Here is a 24,411-nt window from a genome sequence, read left to right as displayed (position 1 = left end):
AACCAATACAGTATTGTAAAGTAAAATTTTAAAAAAATAAATAAATAAAATAAAATAGATAATCAACAAGGACCAACTGTATATATAGCACAGGGAATGCTGCTGAATATTTAATCATAACCTAAGTGGGAAAAGAATTTGAAAATGAATAGATAAAAGTATATGTATAACTGAATCATTTTGTTGTACACATGAAGTAACAGCATTGTTAATCTTAAAAAATAAATAAAAAGGAATCTTGAAAAAATAAAATAAAATTCTGGGATATACAAATTAATCTATAGTGACAGAAAGCAGATGAGTGGCTGCCTGAGCATGAGAGGGGAGATTATTTAAACTTTTGGGGGTGATTGTATGTTCATTACCTTGATTTGCTGTGATGGTTTCATAGGTATGTTGATAAAGTAAAACTTTTCAAATTGAAAAATAAAAAATAAAATGAAGACAAAAAAAAAAAAAGAACTGGAAAATTAGAGCTAGGGTCATCTAATTTATTTTACATAGGGTTTGTGATTATCTTTCAGTCCTGGAGTACAATAAAGGTATGTATAGTGTGCTTAGCCAGATACATAGCAGGCATGCAAGTACATGCAAGATAAAGTTTTCTTTGATTTTTGTCATAAAATTAGGCTTTCTCCCATCTTTTAAGAAGTTAAAGCCTATGTTTTAGAAAATTTTCCTTACTATGCTATTCATCACAGCACTACACTTCTTAAAATTTTGTTCTAAATTGTTGAGGCTGCTATGAAGAAGTATGATTCTAGAACAGTTAAACGTATTTCACAGTGAAGAAATAGTACTTATAGAGGAATAGGCAAAAGACAAAAATTAATCCAAATGAAAAATCTGGTTATATGAGTTCTAACTAAAGTGTTATAATCATGTAGCTGTGTTTTACTCTCATTTCTTCCAAGTAGTTGCAAGAAAGGGATACTTTTTGCCAAAAGTTTTTGAGCTTTTGTTTTGTTTCTTATTTTTAAGACTATTTAGAAGCAGTACTTAAATTTTCCTTTTATTTTTTACTTACACTGATTTTGTTTAAATGTAACTATAATTGGAAGAAAATTCCTTGTGATACTGTATTTTTGATTCATCAGACCTCTGAGGAAAAGTACATTTTTAATCCTGTAGGAATCTCATCTCAAATTAATTTGGGAGTTCTGCTTATGGCCTGGTTTCTGTTTTTGGAAGGGGAAAGACTTTTGGTTGAGTGCTAAGAGCTGGTGATTGTAATTCAGAACCAGCTTTCACATCCCTTCTCAGATCCAGTGGTGGTTGTTATTTCGTAACTTGTTATTCCAGCTGTGGAGAGTTCATTGAGATGTTACAAGTTATTATCTTTCAAGTGTAGGTTTTAAGATTTAATGATGTTTTTCTTCAAGACAGATCATAACTGTGTTTTCCACTGAGATTTTAAAAAAGAGGTATTGTCACTGCCCCATTTTGAAATAACAGATTTTTGCTCTTCTGAATCTGACTTTTAATGTAGGTGCAGCCACTAAAATTAGTCTGAAATTATGAAAATTTGATAGATTGACCCAGAAAAGAGGTAATTTTTATGATGACACATCTGAATCACAAATATCCATGGATATTACTACTAGAAAATAGAACAAAGACTTTGTATCAGTCATCTTCCTACTTGTTAACTACTCTAAAAAAAACTGTATGATAATAGGTGACATGACTACAAAGAGGTTTTCAAAATTACTGTAGATATAGTTAATTGACCTTTCCTTGTCCTCCACTAATATTTGACCAGATGACAAATAGCCACAGTTCAGTAATGACCTCTACTGTGTTTGGGACTGGGGCTTCCCAGGTGGCTCAGTGGTCTGCCAACACAGGAGATACAGGTTCACTCTCTGGGTTGGAAAGATCCCTTGGAGAAGGAAATGACAACCCACTGCAGTATTCTTGCCTGGGAAATCCCAAGGACAGAGGAGCCTGGCAGGCTGTAGTCCATGGGGTCGCAAAGAGTCAAACATCACTGAGAGACTGAAGATGAGCACGCACACATGCCTGTCTGGGAATGTGCTTGGCATTAAGGTGTATGAAGTAGAAGGTGAGGGTCTGATTCTGCCATGAAGAAGCTGAGAAGTAGAGAAGATGTTCACCTAGTTGGCTAACTGCAACACTTAGGAGTCACAGCTTCCATAATAGCAGTAAAAACATGACATATAAGTAACAAGTTGTGCATTCCCTTTTTAAGGTACAAAGGTAAAGTTGCTGATTTGCTTTTCCAACAAGAATTAAAATTATTCAGTTGCAGGTTTTCACCTGTCTCCACATTGTAGGCAGGAACTTATAAGCAGATAGTCAACCAGTGCCAAAAGCAACAAAGAGATTGGCCTAGAACAAAAAGGAAACATAGGGCCAGGACCAGAATTCTTTATTTTTAAACTTTGTATTAACATATGTCAAACTGGAAACTGTTGGGTGTCTCCTACTTGTGTCATAGTCTAGACTCATCACACCCAACCCCACCAGCGGTCTCGGTATAAGAGTCTCAAAGACCAGAAAGGATACTGTACCAGAGGCATGTTATTTAATGTACATTATGTGTGGGGTGCTGCCTCATGCTTCCAGAGCCTAGCCACAGTCTGGAATGCTTTCTCCTCCTCATATATGAGAGCCCTTCTAGGGGGAACACAAGGAGCAGCTCTAAGCATCTCTGCATGAAATTATTCACCAATGCCACTGGAATATGAAGTTCTAATATGACAAGGACTTGGTTTTATTCGCTACTCTATCCCTACCACCTCAAACAGTACCTGGCACATATGCATAAATATTTGTTGAATGGTTGGATGACTGATTACTATATTATGAATCTCACAAATGTCTTCATACGTTTCTTTTAACTAATGAAATAAAAAGGATTTAGGTTTGCCAAACCCTGCCATGTTATACTAGTTTACTAAAATGTACACAAACAGGAGATTTCAGCCTAAGCAGGTTGTCCTTTATCTTTACCACTATAGTCCAGACTCCAGTTTCCCTCTGGTTTTTGTTAGAAAAATATCAAAGCATATGTTTCTATGGGTGCACATCATTGAGGGGTTTGGCACCGAGCTCCATGTAGTCCAAAGAAGAGAGAACTTAACTGTACTTTTCAATAAAGTATCTTCTTTCTAATGTCTCTAATACATATTTAACCTGAGAATGACAATTTAAAATATTTATTTTTCCCCTCTATATAAGGATTTTCTACGAAATATTCCAGGAAGTATTTTTTCATCAGATCTCTATGATCACTGGGTCTGTGTAATGGATCAAGGAAATGATGAAGAGAAAATAAATGCAGTTCAAAGGTAATTATTCTGATTTGGTCCTTTCTCAAAAATGATTTTTAAAAAGCTTATATTTTGTAAGCTTGTCTAGGAGGGTAGTGTGCTTGTGCTTGCTGTGTTTAGTCACTCAACCGTGTCTGATTCTTTGCAACGCTTTGGACTGTAGCCTGCCAGGCACCTCTGTCCATGGGATTTCCCAAGCAAGAATACTGGAGTGGGTTGCCCTTTCCTCCTCCAGAGGATATTCCCCAACCCAGAGATTGAACCCACGTCTCCTGTGTCTCCTTTATTGCCGTTGGATTCTTCACCCACTGAGCCATAATCACTATCAAAATCATATCCGTGGGGACCCGTTTAAATATAGATTTATGCTAGCTACTGTCACTTTTATTATTGCTTTCCCCTAATCCTATTAACATGGAATACGTGACCATTTTATACATTCTGTACATCTCAATCTGATAGGAGCTGAAACCCATTGGACCAAGAGTTAATACAGTAGACTCGATCTATAATTTACACCTTAGTTTAACCAGACTATTCCTTATATACTTCATTTAGCAACTGAATTCATAGAGAGAAAATTCCTTCCCCCTCAAGGGTCTCACAGTCTAGTAGAACAGATAGATAAAACCAAGAGTTACAAAGTAGTATAATCGGTGCTAGTAAAGAGATACCTTCAGAATATGTGGGAATGCTTCAGAGGGACAGTTAACTTGTTGAAAAGTGTCAAGGAAGAAGGGAGTTGCAAAGTCTCAGTCTGATCACAAAGAATGCATCGTTTATACTCAATTCAAAGAGAAGTTGCTGGCAGGTCTCGCCACCCCAACCCCTTATAGGAGTATAGGAAAGAAGAGTCCATTAACAAAAAGCGTACTTCCAGTTCTGTGAAAACCGATGAATCCTAAAATCATTTATTTGCATATGCTTGTTTAGTGCAGTTTTTATTGAGCAGCTCTCAAATACAAGTCATTATCTACACACTGCTATTGATAGACAGCTGTTATCAATAGAAGAACATAGTCTAACTGTTGAAGACGCCAGAATCAAAGCCACGTAACAGAATTGTGTCTGTTTTGGTGGAAATCATTCAGGTGCAGTGAACGTCAGATCCTGTATTTTGTTGCTCATTGTCTAATACTTTATATTCTACAAATGGTTAAAAAGATGATGCTTTTGTATATTATCATATGTGAAATGAATCGCCAGTCCAGGTTCTATGCATGATACCGGGTGCTCGGGGCTGGTGCACTGGGCTGACCCAGAGGGATGGGATGGGGAGGGAGGTGGGAGGGAGGTTCAGGATGGGGAACATATGTATACCTGTGGCAGATTCATGTCAATATATGGCAAAACCAATACAATATTGTAAAGTATAAAAAAAGAAAAGATGTTTTGAAGAGGGTTAGACTTATATCTCTCATACAAATACAAAATGAGCACACGTGAGAGGTTTTATTTAAAACATTAATTAGAGAACTAGTAAGATATTACTGCAAAGTCAAAAGAGATTTCAAACTATCAACAACTTACATAATTAAATCAGAAATGCTGAAATGAATTTATAAATAGATGCAAAACTGACTTTCACTGCTAGGGCATGGGGCGGGGTGAGTGGGGCACTATATGTGCAAATAAACCATTTATCTCTCTACTAGATAAGATTTCTGAGTCTACAGGCAAGTGTTAAGTGCACTGCTATCAGTAATCTACAGTTTACAGAGTCAAATAACTCAACCCCTATGACCCAGATACCCCAGTGTATGATAACAGTACCTTACTTTCCATTGAATACATCCAGGAATCCTTTGATTGTTTCCGTATCTTTCATCATTTGTCCCTTCAAAACTGTTCTCATTGTCAGTGCATAGTGCTGAAGAAATGCCTTTCTATTGTTATGCAACAGGAGTCCAAGTACCCAGTTTTCTCCCCCAGGTTACAGATTCTTGTTGGAAAAAAGCAACCACCATGACTATCAACGTTTGTATCTGCTTTCTGTTTGACAGTAAAAATCATCTTAAGTGAATGATCATTTGAAATCCTTTATCAATTACAAAATAGGAATGGTAGAAAAAATATTATAATAAGCTTGCATTATATGTGACAGTGATGTCACTGAGATAGAAAGATGCAGGGCAAAACTGACCTTGAGAGCTGCCGGAGCAGAGTGTGAGCTTTCAGAATGGACCTAGGAGTCTCATGGCCGAGGTTTAGGTTTTTACCAAGAGACAGAATCCTCTGTTGCTTCTTGGAAGTAAAGGAGCTACATATTAGTAAGTAAGTAAAGGAGTTACATATTAAATGCAACTGTTTAATTTCATTAGAAAGCTTTTGGGGGGGGTTTGGTTGAGAATATTCTGGAATGTTATAGGGTTTGCCTAAGATACTTTGTAACAGTTTCAGGTAAGTATTTCAGACAGCATCTTTTTATGAATTATTTTTTTGCGTTCTTTTACATTTTCATTGGATTGCAAAATAAATAATAAATCCCCAGTGCTCCCTCTCTCTCCTCTTCACAGGCAGTCCTCCCTTCGCATGTGCCGTGTTAGCAGACATTCCTGCATGTCTGAACTGTGAAAGTGAGGACTGTCTGTCAGTACAGGTTTTCTGTGAAATGTTTGCTTACAGAGTGCGTGTTTCTGTCTTCAGGCTATTAGACCAGCTTCCGAGAGCCAATGTTCTTCTCCTAAGGTATCTTTTTGGTTTATTACACAACATTGAGCAACATTCTTCATCCAATCAGATGACCGCATTTAATTTAGCAGTGTGCATCGCCCCAAGCATTCTTTGGCCTCCTGCTTCCTCTAGCCCAGAACTAGAAAACGAATTTACAAAAAAGGTAATGAAGTTTTTCCTGTTTCTGCTCTGGGGGACCAATTCCCCATTTTGAACCTTAAATTCAGGGTGTGAATTCTGAAAGATACATATTTTCTTAAGTGAAAATACTTGAGAAAATAAGTACTATATGTACTAAGTACCTATCATTGTAAATCTGAATTCATTGAGTGTTTTATTCTATCCTGGTAGACGATAAAAAAGGTAGTTTCTTGAGCAAAAAAGTGATAGCAGTTGGATTGCTTCTCTTTTCTCTTTAAGGAGGAAAAACAACTATGACTGACTTAAACCATAGAGTGATATGAAACCAGTTGATATGATTTTAAAAATAAATAAGGACTTTTCAATTCTAATAAGGTGGATGAACCTAGAGCCTATTATACAGAGTGAAGGAAGTCAGAAAGACAAATGTCGTATATTAGTGCATATATATGGAATCTAGAAAGATAGTACTGCTGATCTTACTTGCAAGACAGCACAGGAGACGCATGGAAAGAACAGACTTTTAGACACAGTGGGGGAAAGGAGAGGGTGGGATGGTTGGAGAGAGTCACACTGGAACATATACATTACCGTGTGTAAAATAGACAGCCACCTATCTATTTAGGAGGGTTGCTCTATGATGCAGGGAAGCCAGAGCCAGTGCCCTGTGACAGCCTAGAGGAGTGGGATGGGAGGGAGGTGGGAATGGGTTTCAAAAGGGAGGGGCCATATGTATACCTGTGGCCAATTCATGTTGATGTATGGCAAAAGCAAAAGCATCACTATATTGTAAAGTTATTATCCTCCAATTAAAGATTAAATAAATAAGGACTTTGGAATTAGACAGGTCAAGGTTGAATTCTCAGGCCTAACACTTGCTAGATGTACAATCTTGGGCAAAATTAGTTACATAGATCCACAGTTTCCTCATCTAATGAATGGAGATGTTGCTAATACCCAGTTCATACATTATTTAAGTTGGTGCAAATGCAGTTTTGGACTGTGAATGTTAAATCGTTATAACTAGGCTCAAAGACATCTTTATTAATCAAAATAGGCACCATTACAATCAACACATTGTTGCCAATGAGAAATAAGTTTGTCGATTTCTGTAGCATAAAAATCTATGCTTTGGAATTCGACAAACTCTTAGGAAACACTTTCTGCCTCCTCCTGGTTGTGGAAGCATCTTTCCTGCAAAAAGTTGTCAAGATGCTTGAAGAAGAGGTAGTTGGTTTTCAAGAAGTCAGGTGAATCTGGCAGATGAGGCAAAACTTTGCAGCCCAGTTCATTCAACTTTTGAAGCATTGTTTGTGCAATGTGTGGTCAGGCGTTGTTGTGGAGAAGAATTGGGCCCTTTCTTTTGACCAGTGCCAGCTGCAGACGTTGCACTTTTGGGTGCGTCTCATCAATTTGCTGAGCATTCATCTCAGATGTAATGGTTTCACCAGGATTCAGACAGGCAGCAGACCACCACACAGTGACCATGACCTTTTTTGGCTGCAAATTTGGCTTTGGGAAGTGCTTTGGAGCTTCTTCTCGGTCCAGCTACTGAGCTGGTTGTAACCAGTTGTCATATAAAATCCACTTTTGATCACATGTCACAATCCGATTGAGAAATGGTTCATTGTTGTTGCATAGAATAAGAGAAGACGACACTTCAAAACGACAGGTTTTTAAATTTTCAGTCAGTTCATGAGGCACCCACTTAGTGAGTTTTTTCACCTTTCCAGTTTGCTTCAAATAGTTCTTTGGCAACTCCTCATTTAGTTGTAAGAGGATCAGCTTCGATGTTTACTCTCACTTGGTCACTGTCAACTTGTGATGGCTGGCCAGAAAACTCCTCATCTGCAAGGCTCTTGTCTCCTTTGCAAAAACAAATACCACTGCACTATTTATTAGCAGTTTCTGGGCCAAATACACTGTTGATGTTGTGAGTTGTCTCCGCTGCTTTATGACCCATTTTGAACTCAAATAAGAAAATTGCTCAAATTTGCTTTTTGTCTAACTTCATTTCCATAGTCTAAAATAAATACAGAATACACAGAAAGTAGTGTCATTTGCCAAAAACATAAAGCAAAAATTTCACATTAAAATGATGTATACCATAACCACATTTATTTAGGAATGTATTCCAACATCAAACAGCAGAGTTCAACAGTGCAAAACCGCAATTACTTTTGCCCCAACCTAATAGTTACTTGAAATCACACACTCCTGAATTGCCTGATTATAAGTACAGGAGTTGGGGCTTTGCTTCAGCTATTGGGGCAAAAAAACTATGTAAAGATTTCTGTATATCTCATGGAGGCACAAAGCTTCCTAGTAAAATCTTTACCTCTTCCCGAAGTACCTCCAGTTAGCAAGGCTAAGGGAAAGAAATGCATAGAAGAGACTAGTCAGGCAAAGTGCAAGTTTTTTCTCCAGCTGTCTTTCCTCCTCACAGAGAACCACAGAGGATACCTACCAACTTCCCAGCTCATGACACCTGCCTTTTGCATAAGAAATATATTTTATAAGTCTTCATCTAATGACACTTCATGAATTTTAATGAGAAAGTGTGTTTCCTCATCCCAAGTGCCCTATAGAGAATACTTAAAATTATTCTGATTTTAAAGACAAGACAGTTGGTATAAAAATGTTAGTATTAAGCCAAGGCCACAAGTAATAACTAGTCTACTGATTAAAATTAATTTCTATGCTCTAACTACTCTTGAAAGTATCATAGTTTTTTAGGGGAAACTGTATTATAAAGCAAACCTGAATTTTTCTCGGGATTCTTTGGCATTTTTTGTTAGAATTAGGATTCATATATGAAATGTGATTTACAGACAGGCTGTATGAGAAGTTTGCAGCTCATTTTTGTCCCTTTTTTGTACAGGTTTCTCTGCTTATACAGTTTCTTATTGAAAACTGCTGTCGGATATTTGGAGAAGAAATCACGTCCCTCTTGGGAGAGGTTTCAGTGAGATGTGATTCTAGAGAGAATGCCTCAGGTATTGTGAATAACTGGATTGTTTTTTGTGGGAAACAGACACACATCTGTGAAAATCAGCTGAGACAGTGGTTATCCTGGAGCCCACAGCAGCTCAGGTGAAGAGGGCCTCTCACCTCAGTCAGTGGGTCTAGGATTCTGCTCCTTCCTTAGAAGGTCAGGATATGTTAACACTGTGGTAGGGTTAAGAAGTGTATAAGACGAGGTCCCAGATTGTTAGTGGCAGCATTATATAGTATGATGTTCTTAACCTTTTTAAAAATAAACTTTACAAGGAGCCCCAATATGTATAACACAACTGCTCTGGTTGAAACTGGAGTAGAAGGCCCAGAGGCAATAGAGACAGCCCTGTTTTTTCCCCTCACCTTCCTCTTAGAGGTCCCTGAGGCTTCCGAGAATTCTCATGCACTGCTAAACACATTTAAAGCAAGTAACATCATGGGGCAGGCTGAGGTGTGTGGGGAGTAAAGACACTCAATATTCCAAATTATGAATTCTTGTAACACCAATTACTAGTTATGTTGTCTTTGGCCAATTCTTCTATGCCACTGAACATCAATATCGTCATCTACAAATATGGATAACCACCATATCTAACTGTCGTGGTTGTAGCAAAGATAAAGTAATATATAGCAAAGCACTTTGTCAGAGAGAAATTGATAGGGCTAGTAAATGGTTTCTCTGAGATTAGAGTTAATTATGTGTATACACGAGCAGATCCGTTTAAAAGACAGAGTCTTAATCCAAACCTGGATATGTCTGGCATTAATTTCTCTATATTTTTAACTGTTTCTTGGTAGTATGACCATCTCCTCATTGAGGAAATCTTATATAAAGAAAGCCTGTTTCTTCAGGAACTGAGGTATATCTCATATACCTCAACAGTTTATTTTTAATTCTGCACTTACATCTGGGGAGATTATGGAAGATTCTTTCTTTCCTTAGAGTGAAAATTTGAACAGTCTACACTTCAAAACAGAATTACACCAAACATCATCATAGTTGGGATTTTTTATTATTTTTAAGGCAGCATGCATTTGTGTTAAGTAAAAATGTTAATCATGGTTTGCTTTTTGGACAGATATCTCTTGCTTCCAACTGAATGACTCCTCCTATGACAGCTTGGAAAATGAGCTGAATGAGGATGTTGACGCCCCATGTAGTGACTTGGTAAAGAAACTTGGTCAGGGTAGCAGAAGCATGGACTCCGTGTTAACCCTCAGTGACTATGACCTCGACCAGCCTGAGGTGGAAGGCCTTTTAACCCTAAGTGACTTTGACTTAGACCATTCTAAAGATGAAGACATTCAAATGGGACAGCCCCTGGAATCCAAGCCAGTGGACACTGCAGTGTACACCAAGGTCCCACACGCCCAGGCCCCCTCTGGCACGAGCACACCCAGCCGCCTGTCCACAGCTGCCGCAGATGCTCCAAAAGGCCTGAGGCGACACCGCCGCTGCTCAGAGCCCAGCATCGACTATCTCGATTCAAAGCTTTCCTATCTCAGGGAGTTTTATCAGAAAAAGCTACGCAAGTCCAGCTGTGATGCCATTCTCTCAAAAAAAGATGAGAGCCATCTGAGTCAGAATCAACCCCTTCAGGAAGGGGGTAAGACATGTTTTAAAAAGAGTTTAGTCACAGGCATTGATAGCAAGAAAAATGCCGCTAGTAAAAATGTTAAGAAGAAAAGCTTGTCTGATAATGAAGGAAGTCATGTAAAACTTTTTCCTAAATCCAAGCCAGTAGCCATTTCCATGGCGTCTTACAGTCACATGACCTCCTGTGATCATCCCAGGAGCCAGCCCTTTGACATGGATGCATCCGAATACTCCCCGCCACACACTGCAGACGCCCTCAAGAGTTCAAGGAGACAACGGCGCTGCTCAGAGCCCAGCATTGATGACCAGCACTGCAGACTGACCTATCTCAGGGGGATTTATCCAAAGAAGCAGCAGAAAGCCAGCTACGAAGCCAGTCTCTTGCATGGAGAAGAAGATTATCTCAAACGGCACAAGTCTTTACAAATGGAGGGCCAAAAGCTTATTAATCAGAGTTTGGTCATGGGGATTGAGGTGGGCAAGAGTAGTGCCACAAACCAAAACACAGAGAAGGTTTTACCCCCAAGTTTAAACCTTTGCTCAAGGACTAGCTATTCCAGCTTGTCCTCCCCAGGCACTTCCCCATCTGGTTCATCAGTGAGCTCCCAAGACAGTGCTTTTTCTCAGATTTCTGAGCACTCTGTGTTTACACCCACTGAAACATCCTCTCCAATAGATTGTACTTTTCAAAGAAAACAGGCAGAGCTTTCTTCTGACTTTAGCAGTTCTGGCCTCATTTCTGGAATTCCTGGTCCCTCATCAGGGCAGGCCAGTGGCCACCTGGCTTATACAAAAAAGGACAGCGTAGAGTGGCATTCACACATGCATTCTGTAACTCTTCACCCCAGCACATGGTTGAAGAGTGGTGTAGCCAGTTTGAAAAACTGGTCTCTCAAAAAGAAGGCAAGGGCACCCAGACCAGAGGACAATAAAGTGGGTTCTCTAAAAGGACCCATGGATCCTCCTGCACATGCTTCTGGTGTTCTAGAAGCCATCACACTGCAGGAGAGGCAGAAAGACGTGCCCCAAAGGGCAGCTGAAGGACTGGGAGCTGTGCAGACGGCCCGCTGGTATAGTTCCCACCCCAGCCAGGACTCAGAGAAGTACTGTAGCTCTCCATTCAGCCTCATGGAAGACAGACTTGGGCTTCGTATGAAGTCACCCACGGAAGGAGAGGATAGTGGGCAGTGCTGTCCTGGTATGCTGCCCCAGAGAAGATCCTCCCCCGGCTCTTTGACTCTGGATGATGCATCCAACCCAGACTCAGGGCCACCCGTGGTGTGTGATGCTGAGGACAGACATTTGGCCAAAGACATGTAACCACCGTGAGAACCTGATGTCTACAAGAACAGAAACAGGCTGATAATGATACAACAATTACTATGACCCCTTTGTATAAAATACCTGGGATGGGTAGCATAAAGATAATCATTGCTAATACTTAGGACAACAAACGAGTTCTCTTTCTTGAGACTATTTGTCCAAAAGTTTAGACTGAAAAATTCTGTGACCTCAGTGTTTGGGAGGCTTTTCCATATTAAAGCATGGGTGGATCCTGTCATGCATTTTAAGAGCTATGAGCAGACAGCTAGAGAAAGCATCTTTTCTGTAGAGGAAACGTGCTGTTTATGATGAGATTAGTTCCTGAGGAAGCCAGGAGATAAGAAGCGAAGAACGGGAAGTGTGGAGAGAGAGGGAAGGCTGCAGAGAAACCATTCACATTCCGTGGAATGTTTTTAATAAGTAGGCCAAAATAATGCCACTAGTCAAAGCTAAAGAGGTAACACATCTGATAATGAAGAAAATTATGTGAAACTTTTCCACAAATCCAAACCAGTGGCCATTTCTGTGACATTTTATATTATGTCACATACCCTCACAGCATCATTTCAGGTATCAGCCCATTGGTGGCAGCCAGAGAGGAAAAAACTGAAGTGATTTGAAAGCCATGAGTACCGTGATATTGTAGGTGGTTTGGTTTGGTTTGTTTTTTTGTATTGGTTGAGTTTTTCCATCAGTATTTCGTGCTCCGCAGAGGCTCCACTGCACACTGCTGTGAGGAGGAAGAAGGAGACGACTGCTCATTTCAGTGTCCTTTCAAGGTGCCTGAGCTCAGAACATTTTCCTGTTATAAGACGACCTTCCCACTGTATTTACTGTCTTAGTGTGGAGGGAAAGACTACCAGAGCAGTCCTTTCTCTTACCCAGTTGCTGTTGCAAACGTGTGATCAAAGCATGGCTCCTCTTTGCTAAAATGTTTTTCTGTTCCTTACCCCTTAGTCTACCAGAAAAAATTCCCGATAAGTCATCCCTTTACTGATGGTCATTTGTCAGTTGAGAGAACAGTTTTGAGGTTGGCAGGTTATAAAGCGTCACAGAGTGGAGGAGCCATCAGAGTGGCCCTCGGGGCTTCTTTTCGACAGTCATTGGCCCGGGATTATCTTACCTCCAGAAGTTTTTACATCTTTTTTGTTCCAACAGTTCGCAGTTTATACCGCCATTGGTTTATTACATATCGATGGACATATCTCCTCTCTCTTGCCTTAAAGATTACACCAGTACATCTCCTGGCTTATTTCCTTGGGTTATTAGGCCTTGCCAGCCAGTGTGATGCAATAGAATCAGAAATGGATGTGCATCTTCCTTCATTTTAAATACTTAAAAGAAGTTGCTTAGAGCCCATTATTCAATATCAGATGGACCTTCCCCCGACAATACTTGCTTATTTCAAATTATTTTCCTCAGCCACCCAGAAACTTTCATGTCAAATATTTTCTCAGTGTTGTCCTAAAGGTTGCATTTTTCACTTATATAAAAAAAATAATGTTTTCTGTAAGAGAGAAATCCTTTCAGTATTAGCTTTAGGTGCTACCTACCTCTAGGGGACATGGCCCTGTTTGTCCTAAGCATTGTAATTAACTTTTAGAAGTCTCTCAGAAGAGCTCCTTTATGACACTGGCCATCTCAGTCACAGATGTGAAGTAGATTTTACCTTTTAACTAACCACTCCTATATTTAGACTCCTCAGTGTCCATATGCATCTTTTGTGGTATGATATATAAAGGCAACAGGGATTCCCCTCACCCTTAGGGCATACTACTGCAGAACCGCAAGATGTGAATGAAGCTCTTATGGCTTGGAGTGTCTTTCCAGAAAAAAATTGCTTCTCTGCTTAACAAAATAATAGTTGTATCCTTTTTTCTTTCATATTGGTGATTAGGAAACCATCTACTCAGTTTGAAGCATAAAAGATGCTGAGGTTCTTCCATAACCATTCCTATTCTCTGTGTTCCCTTAGATACTCCTGTAACATTTAATGTGAATAATTAATATTGCTGTAAAGTATTATATTGTACGATTTGAAGATAGACTACATGTCATTTTATTATACTCCATCAATCTATAATATATTAGACCAATGCTTTATCTAAAATGCTTTGAGTTTGTATAATATATCTTGACAAATTTTACTACCATATGTTATGTAATAAATGTGTATTTTTGTACTTGCAGAAACTGCTGCTAACTTTTAAAGTTGTTTGGTTTTAAAGGCACTGATTATGGATATGTATGAAGTCCATGCTGTCTGTTAAATAAAACATAATCCTTCAGAGTTAACAGTCCCACCAGGGCAATATTGCCCTTTGTAGACTTGTTTTAGCTAATGAGCCCAATTTCTGCTTAACATTGGAAATTTTGTAAAATGTAATTAATGTTGGTTGGAACTTTGAGCTTTTAGTCATAGGCCGTGTGGTCAGTCTCTCTAGAAAAGGAGGGCTTTATTTCTTTAATATTTTTCTGATCTTACTGTTTACCAAACAATTATGTTTTAGACATAAAGTCTTTGTTTTTCTTAGATATTACATGTACACTGTGGTCCTAAAATCAGATACATATTGTCTGGGTTCTCATAGCAAAGAACCATCAACTCAGTTCAATTGATGTATGAGATCTTCTTGTCTAAATTTGAGCCCTTCTGACCAGAGTATCTAATTGATTCCAGACATATCCAAACATCCCAGGATGTCTAGATCCAGATACTACAAGACATCAGTACTTATGAAGTCAATAAATATTCCTATTTCTCTCATTTCCCATGAGTATCTTTGCCTCCTCAAAGTTCATGGAGGTTCGCTCTATGTAAGTTTAAGCACCATTTCAAAAAGATTAAAAATATGCACATGACCTTAGTCCAGAAAAAAAAACGATTCATTCTGAGCAGTAAAGACCTAAATGTTAAAGAAATGCAAAGATGATTTTTGCTTCTAAAGAAGAAGCTTAATCTACTAAAAACATTGAGTTCAATAAATTATCTTAGTTTCGTGGTTTTTTGGCTTTTCATGGAATGGCATTGAATTGAAAGGATCTAATGTATCCTTGAACCAGTGGCATATTTTGTCTGTTGAAACAAAAAATATTATGTATCTTAATCCAAATTATGGTAGTGTTAATCTTTTTTACTTGGTCATGTTTTAATGACTTGAGAAGAAGTATCTGCAAACTTTATTTCAATACAAAGAAAAAATTTAACAATAAAGCTGAGTAAAATGTTAACTTCTTTAATATCTATTCTGGTTACAAGGATATCTCATAAGCTAAGTTTCCTGATGAAAGGAAGAGTACTCTTGAATTTTGTGCTTTCTACTCTAAGTGTGAGTCTACTCTGTTCCTAAGCCACCTGTAAATATAAATCCTTCATTTGTATCACTTGTTTGTTATTAAAAGGGAGGGGTAGAATTTCATAAACTTCAGTCCTACATAGTACTGGGTATGTGGTAGAATTGGCAGAAGGCTCTGGGGCATAATTTGGAAAATTTTGTTTCCAAGTCCCAAAGAAATATGTACAGGGTGGTAGTAGATGCATATTGTTTCTTAATTTATGGAATGCTTTCTCGTTGTGCATTGTCAGAGTGCACATACATTTGTAGATCAAAGTGTTTTTCTACCTATTTAATTTGTTAAGGCAAAGTAAATATGTTCTCTGGAGGTTGATTTTATGTGACAATAGAAGATGTATATTTGGGAGACATTTAAGATTTAAATGCTAGTATTTTTCTCTAGGTTTAATTTTTAGATTACAGTAACTTGAAATTAAATTTAAAACTTCTTACAGCCTCTTGATCTGCCATGAGGAGTGAATAAACTAGCTAAACACCTGTACTAGTGGCATAGCCCATTACTCTGAACAAGTAAAATGGATGCTTAAAAAAATACCCAGTCTCTGCCAGATCACAGGAACTAATTGTTACTGTCTAAAATTTTCGGAAGAAAGGATCATTTTATATCTTTGCCCAAGAATGAGATGACTGGGAAGCAGATAATCATCAAAATACATGAACATAGAGAAACACTGCTTGAAGGTACAGTGAATGATTAGAGAGGAGGAAAGCTAATTCGAGATACTGAATCACAAAGAGCTCAAGAGCTTAGTTAAGAAAAGGGGAAAAGTTTGTCTACGGAGAGAGATGTTACAAATAATATAAATGCTAGTCAGGCCATCTAAGTTTTATTGCAGGTACTGTTCTAGACCCTAGGATAAAGGTGAAAAAATATTGTGTCCTCAGGGACTTCAAACAACTAAGGGGGAATTGGGTTGTGTAGAAGAAGGGGAACAATAACATTGGACACTCACTGTTGCCTGTATGCACTGGCGACCAGTGCATTATTGGTTTTATTTCATTTAGTGCTCACTGCAGCCCTTTGTGGTAGGTACATTCAGCTAGAACCTCATTCTGACCCCAGGCTCTTTTTTTCATCCTTTCATCTTAAAATAATGATGATAATAATGCCTCTTCCATAGTAAAGCAGACACAAAGTTAGGTACTTGAGGACCATCCAAACTTTGCTAGGTTATGAGCTAGATATCTCTAAGAAAACCATTCAGTATCAGAAATAATTCAGAAACCTATGATAAATGTAAAAATAATTGGGCTGAAAGTTGGTCCAAACAGTGTAGACCTGCCTCCCTGCTTCTTCTAAGTACATCTATAAATCCTGGAAACAACACAGAGGCCAATCAAAGATGGGTGGATTGGTTCAGAATGCTGGGACTGAAAGGAAACACAGTAACGGGGCATCTTACATCCCTTCAGCCAACAGAAGAAGAAACAGGTCTGGTCTTTTCCAACCTAGCAACAGAAGGCAGCACAGATCTATGCATTGCTCCCCAGAATCAGATGGTGTCCTTCTGACACCAGTGGGTGAACCAAGCACCACTGCAAGAGGGATAGTTGAGCCACACTGAGTGGCCAGGCCTGAGACTTCCCACCCACACTGGAGATACTAGAGTCACAATAAGCAGTTCAGCCTGGGAAGTATCTTTGTTCCAGCAGACCTGACTCCACCATCCATCCAAAGACACTATGATCAGATGCCATGGACGGGAGGGATTCTACCCCAGAAAGCACTCAGCCTGGGGAGTCTCAGAGACAAAGAACAAATAGGCTTCTCTGCCTGAGAACGGGTCAAAAGAGCACCAGAAAGACTCTGAAAAACTCACTGAACCGGCAGTTTCCAGTAGGCCAAGGGCTTATGTGTTAAAGCTAAACAAGGTGACTGCTATGAAAGTAAATAGGGCCCAGAGTCTCCTAACACAACACACAAAGTGTCCAGGATACAATTGGAAATCACCTGTCATTCCAAGAACCAGGAAAATCACAAATTCAGTGAGAAAAAACTGACACCAACATGAAAGTTTAAAAGCAAGCTAGCATCTTAAAAATGTCTATGGACAACTAAATACAAATTATCTTGAAACAAAGGGAAACAAATAGAAAATCCTACCAAAGAAACAGAAGTACAAAACAGCCAAATGAAAACTGTAGATCTAAAAAATACAGTAACAGATTTAAAAATTCACAGTGTAAACCTAGTAACAGAGTGAAGATGACAGGATAAAATCAGTTAACCTGAGGACAGAATTACACAATCTAAACAACAAAATAGATTTAAGGGGGGAAAAAGTAATCAGAGGCTTAGAGATCTGTGGAACAGTAACAAAAGATCCAACACTTGTATCATCCGAGTTTCAGAAGCAGGGTAGGGCTGAGACAGTATTCAGAGAAATGATACCTAGAAACTCCCCAAATTTGATAAAATATACAAACCTACACTTTCAGGAAACTGACACCCAAACTGGATAAATGCAAAGGAAGATGTATCACAATTAAATGAAGACTGACTATGGAAAAAGTGTTGAAAGTAGTAAACAACACTTACCTTTAGGGGAACACCAATTTAAATGACAGGAATTATCGTCTGAAACCATAAAGGCCAGAAGAAAATTGCACATTTTGAAAGTGCTGAAAGAAAACTGTCAACCCAGAATCCCATGTCCAGTGAAACTGTCCTTTGTGAATGAAGGAGAAATAAAGACCTTCTCGATGGAGGAAAATTTAAAGAATTTGTCACTAACAGATATATCCTTAAAGACTGGCGAAAGGAATTTTTTAAAACAGAAAGTAAATGGTAGAAGAAGGAAATCTGGAGCATCAGGAAGGTAGGACAACAGAAAGCAGAAATAATAGTATATAATGATTGACTGTCTTCATGAGTTTTAAGTTATATGCGATGCTTGAAATTATAACACTGTGATATACTCAAGAAAATGATATTTAAAAATGGGAAAAATAAAGAGACCTAATAGAAATGGCAGAAAGCAAAGAAGAACAAAACAGCCTCTTGATGGACGTGAAAGAGGAGAGTGAAAAAGTTGACTTAAAACTCAACATTCAGAAAACTAAGATCATGGCATCCAGTCCCATCACTTCATGGCAAATAGATGGGGAAACAATGGAAACAGTGACAGAGTTTATTTTGGGGGGCTCCAGAATTACTGCAGGTGGTGACTGCAGCCATGAAATTTAAAGACGCTTGCTCCTTGGAAGAAAGTTATGACCAACCTAGATAGAATATGAAAAAGCAGAGACATTACTTTGCCAACGAAGGTCCATCTAGTCAAAGTTATGGTTTTTCCAGTAGTCATGTATGGATATGAGAGTTGGGCTATAAAGAAAACTGAATGCCGAAGAATTGATGCTTTTGAACTGTGGTATTGGAGAAGACTCCTGAAAGCCCCTTGGATTTCAAGGAAATCCAACCAGTCCATCCTCAAGGAAATCAGTCCTGAATATTCATTGGAAGGACTGATGCTGAAGCTGAAACTCCAATGGTTTGGCCACCTGATGATAAGAACTGACTCATTTGAAAAGACCCTGATGCTGGAAAAGATTGAAGATGGGAGGAGAAGGGGATGACAGAGGATGAGATGGTTGGATGGCATCACCAACTCAATGAACATGAGTTTGAGTAAACTCTAGGAGTTGGTGATGGACAGGGAGGCCTATCATGCTGCAGTCCATGGGGTCACAAAGAGTCGGACATAACTGAGCAACTGAACCGAACTGAACTGAACAGAAATGAGTTTTCCATACTTCACTCATAGGGGTAAAATGTTGAAACCAGTAAAATGTAATATGCTATAAATATATTGACGTGCTAAATTCCTTCAGTCATGTCTGACTCTTTGCGACCCTACAGCCCATAGCCCACCAGGCTCCTTTGTCCATGGGATTCTCCAGGCAACAATACCTAAAGAGGATTGCCATTTCCTCTTCAATGGGCTCTTCCTGACCCAGGGATTGAACCCATGTTGCTTCTGTCACCTGAACTGGCAGGCAGGTTCTTTACCATATGTTGTAATAATTAACCAACTACAGAAGCTATATCTTTGGAGAACATTTCTTTCCAAAATACTGTAAGTAAAGCTAGATGGAATCCTAAAAAAAAAGACAAATGTTTAAGACACAGGAAGCCAAAGTAGAGGAAAAAACAGAAAACAAATAAAATGGCATGCTTAAGCTCCAATATGTATTACCTTAAATATAAGTGATCTGTATATATCAATCAAAAGACAAAGATTGACATTGTGGATTAAAAAAGCAAAAACTACCTAACTACATCCTATCTATAAGAAACTCACTTCCGATTGGTTCAAGATGGCTGAGTAGAAGGATGTGCTCTAATCTCCTCCTGCGAGATCACTGAAATTGCAACTAACTGTTGAACAACCATCAACAGGAAGATTCTGGAACCCACCAGAAAAGGATATCCATGTCCAAAGACAAAGGAGAAGCCGTGATAAGATGGTAGGAGGGGCACAGTCACGATAAAATCAAGTCTCATACTTTCCAGGTGAGGGACCCACAAACGAGAACATAATACCAAAGTAGTTCTCCCACGATTGTAAAGGTTATGAGCCCCTTCTCAGGCTTCTCAGCCTGGGGATCCAGAAAGGGACTAGGAATCCCCAAGGAAGTTGACTGACGGCCAGTGGGATTTGATTGCAGGACTTCTACAGGACTGGGGGAAACAGTGACTCCACTCTTGGAGGGCACATACAAAATCTTGTGCTCACTAGGACCCAGAGGAAAGGACAGTGACCACAGAGGAAACTGAACCAGACCTACCTGCTAGTGTTGGAGGGTCTTCTGCGAAGGCGTGGGTGAGTAGTGGCTCGCCTTTGGGACAGGAGTATTGACAGCAGCCATTCTGGAAAGTGCCCAATGGCAAGAACCCTCCTGGAGGATGCCATTAGCCCTACCTTAGAGACTGTAGATTCCAGGACTAGGTCACATCTGGCCAAAAAACTGACAGAGAAGGAGTATAGCCCCAGTCATCTGCAGACAATTGGATTGAAGTTTTACTGAGCATGGCCCTGCCCACCAGGGCAAGACCCAGTTTTTCGCACCAGCAGTCCCTCCCATCAGGAAGCTTGCATGAGCCTCTTAGCCTCATCCACCAGAGGGCAGACAGAGGAAGCCAGAAGAACTACAGTCTCAGCCTCCAGAATGAAAACCACAGTCACTAAAACTTGAACAAATTGAAAAGGCTGAGGATTATGCCCCAGATGAAGGAAAAAGATAAAACCCCAGAAAAACAACTAAGTGAAGTAGAGATAGGCCAGCTTCCAGAAAAAGAATTAAAAACAATGATAATGAAGATGATCCAAAATCTCAGAAAAAAAATTGAGACGACGCAAGGAATGTTTAACAAAGGCCTTTCAGAGAAGGCAATGGCACCCCACTCCAGTACTCTTGCCTGAAAAATCCCATGGATGCAGGAGCCTGTTAGGCTTCAGTCCATGGGGTCACTAAGAGTCGGACACAACTGACCGACTTCCCTTTCACTTGTCACTTTCATGCATTGGAGAAGGAAATGGCAACCCACTCTAGTGTTCTTGCCTTGAGAATCCCAGGAACAGGGGAGCCTGGTGGGCTGCTGTCTATGGGGTCACGCAGAGTCGGACACGACTGAAGCAACTCAGCAGCAGCATAGGAACTAAAGAACAAATAGAGATGCACAGTATGCTAGAAGCAATCAATAACAGAAGAATTGAGGCAGAAGAATAGATACGTGACCTGGAAGACAGGATAGTGGAAATCACTGCTGCAAAACAGAAAATAGAAAAAAAGAATGAAAAGAAATGGAAATAGCCTAAGAGACCCCTGGGACAACATTAAATGCACCAACATTCACAATACAGGGGTCCCAGAAGGAGAAGAGAGAGACCTGAGAAAATGTTTGAAGAGAAAATGGCTGAAATTTTCCATAACATGGGAAAGGAAATAATCGACCAAGTCCAAGAAGCACAGAGAGCTCCAGGCAGGATAAACCCAAGGAGGAAGACACATAGTAATCAAACTGACAAAAGTTAAAGATAAACTATTAAAATCAAAAAGGGGAAAATGACATAACATAAAGGGAACTCCCATAAGGTTATCAGTTCATTTCTCAACAGAAACTCTGCAAGCCAGAAGGGAGTGGTACAATATATTTGAAGTTGTTAAAGGGAAGAATCTACAACCAAGAATACTCTTCCCAACAAGGCTCTCACTCAGATTTGATGGAAAAATCAAGTTTTACAGACAAGCAAAAGTAAAGAGAATTCAGCATCACCAAACCACTCTAACAACAAATGCTAAAGGAGCTTCTCTAAGCAGGAAACACAAGTGAAGGAATAGACTTACAAAAATAATAAACTCAAAACAATTCAGAAAATAATAGTATCCTGTATATCAATAATTACCTTAAATGTAAATCAATTAAAAGACAACCAAAAGACATAAACTGGCTGGGTAGATACAAAAACAATCCATATATGTGCTACAAGAGACCCACCTCAGACCTACGGACACTTACAGACAGAAAATAAGGGAATGGGAGAAGGTATTCCATGCAAATTGAAATTCAAAAGAAAACTGGAGTAGCAATACTCCTATCAGATGAAATAGACTTTAAAACAAAGACTGAGAAACAAGGACAAAGGACAGTACATAATGATTAAGCAATCAATCCAAAGGAACATATAATAATTATATATATGCACCCAACATAGGAGCACCTCAATATGCAAGACAGATCCTAACAACCATAAAGTAAGAAATAGACAGTAACACAATAATAGTGGGAGGGCTATATCCCCCCACTTTCATCAGTGGTCAAATCATTCAGAAAGAAAGTAAGGAAACACTGGCCTTCAATGACACATTAGACAAGATGGACTTAATTGATATTATAGAATATTTCCTCCAAAAGCAGCAGATGTCACATTCTTCTCAAGAGCATATGGAAGGTTCTTCAGACTCGACCACATGCTGAACCATAAGGCAAGCCTCAGTAAATTTAAAAAAGTTGAAATCATATCAAGCATCGTTCTGATTACAATGCTATGAGATTAGAAATAAAGTACAAGGAAAACAAAAACTTAAAAACACAAATACATGACAGCTAAACAGTATGCTACTAAATAACCAATGGGTCACTGAAGAAATCAGAAAATACCTAGAGACAAAAATGAAAGCACAATGTTAGAAAACCTATGGCATAGGTCACATAACGCTCAGTCATACCCAACTCTGCGACCCCACCAGGCTTCTCTGTCCATGGGATTCTCCAGGCAAGACTGCTAGAGTGGATTGCCATTCCCTTCTCCAGAGGATCTTCCCGACCCAGGGATTAAACCTGAGTCTCCTGCATTGCAGGCAGGTTCTTTACCATTTGAACTATAGGGAAGTCCATAGAAAGTCATGGGGTGCAGCAAAACCCGTTCCAAGAGGTAGGTTTATAGCAATATCTTACCTCAAGAAAAAAGTCAAATAAACAACCTAACCATACACCTAAAACAACTAAAGAAGAACAAACAAAACCTAAAGTTAGTGGAAGGAAAGTAATCATAAAAGAACAGAAATAAATGAAACAGAGACAAAAATATATGAAACTGAAAGCTAGGTTCTTTGAAAAGATAAACAAAATGGATAAACCTTGAGCCAGACTCATCAAGAAAAAAAAAGAGGACTCAAATCAGTAAAATTAGAAATGAGAAGGGAAAAGTTACAACTAACTCCACATAAATACTAAGGATCATAAGGGACTGCTGTGAGCAGCTGTATGCCAATAAAATGGACAACCTGGAAGAAATGGACAAATTCCTAGAAAGGTACAGTCTCTCAAGACTGAGCCATAAGGAAATAGGAAATATGAACATACCAATCAAAAGCACTAAAACTGAATCTGTGGTTAATGTACACCTATGGCTGATTCATGTTGAGGTTTGACAGACAGCAGCAAAATTCTGTAAAGCAGTTATCCGTCAATAAAAAATGAATTAATTTAAAAAAATATTCAAACAAAAGTCTAGGAACTGATGCTTCACAGGCAAATTCTATCAAACAGAATGGTCACAGGGCAAACAGCTGCCCCCAAAATCAGAGGGACAGACAGGTGGATACAGAGAATCACAGCTTACCAAAGCAGAAGCCTCTGCTGCAATCCATCCGGAACAGGAAAGTTTAAACTATAGTTGATGGACAGCTGAGAGCTCAGGGCAGGCAAAATGAGAGTTAAAAGTTCCAGGGTGCCCAGACTTGGGAGACACCACACTTTTGCCAGTTTTACTTCTAGGAGCCCTACCAGGTGAAGATCAGAGAGAGCTCCTCAAACTTTCAGCAAGAAGAGGAGGAAGGTAGCCATTCTGATATATGCCCAGAGCATTGTTTGTTTTCTTTTTTTTTTTTAAGCAGGCTGCCTTCAAGGAGGGCTTCCCAGGTGGCACTTGTGGTAAAGAACCCGGCTGCCAATGCAAGAGACAAGAGAAACAGATTCCATCCCTGGATCAGGAAAATCCCCTGGAAGAGGGCATGGCAACCCACTCCAGTATTCTTTCCTGGAGACTCCCATGGAGAGAGGAGCCTGATGGGCTACAGTCCATAGGGTTGCAAAGAGTTGGACATGACTGAAATGACATAGCAAGTTACACATACCCTCAAGGAAAACTACTTTACCAAAGCCCAACCTACCGAGGTTTTATCAGAGCCTGGGTGTTCTTTGGAAGGACTGATGCTAAAGCTGAAACTCCAATACTTTGGCCACCTCATGTGAAGAGTTGACTCATTGTAAAAGACCCTTATGCTGGGAGGGGTTGGGGGCAGGAGGAGAAGGGGACGACAGAGGATGAGATGGCTGAATGGCATCATCAACTCGATGGACGTGAGTCTGAGTGAACTCCAGGAGTTGGTGATGGACAGGAAGGCCTGGCGTGCTGTGATTCATGGGGTCGCAAAAAGTCGGACACGACTGAGGGACTGAACTGAACTGAACCAACCGAGAGGAAAGGTAATAGTCAACCCCAGCCAACCCCAGCCTTCCATA

The 24,411-nt window shown here is 39.4% G+C and overlaps 1 protein-coding gene across 1 annotated transcript in view; it reads left to right on the top strand.

The window, feature by feature from the left end:
- The window catches only part of ARHGAP20 (Rho GTPase activating protein 20), a 200,811-nt gene extending 188,787 nt beyond the window's left edge, over positions 1-12,024 (top strand). Inside the window, exons 12-15 of the mRNA XM_052653158.1 lie at positions 3,205-3,314; positions 5,943-6,132; positions 8,992-9,106; positions 10,187-12,024. Coding sequence (XP_052509118.1) covers positions 3,205-3,314; positions 5,943-6,132; positions 8,992-9,106; positions 10,187-12,024 — 2,253 coding nt within the window. The remainder of the gene's footprint in view (positions 1-3,204; positions 3,315-5,942; positions 6,133-8,991; positions 9,107-10,186) is intronic.
- Positions 12,025-24,411: the final 12,387 nt, after the last annotated feature.

Source organism: Budorcas taxicolor, chromosome 15, assembly GCF_023091745.1.
Source record: "Budorcas taxicolor isolate Tak-1 chromosome 15, Takin1.1, whole genome shotgun sequence".
NCBI classification, from domain to species: domain Eukaryota; kingdom Metazoa; phylum Chordata; class Mammalia; order Artiodactyla; family Bovidae; genus Budorcas; species Budorcas taxicolor.
The sequence above is the reverse complement of the archived record's forward strand: the minus strand, read 5'-3'. Positions and strand labels throughout refer to the sequence as shown.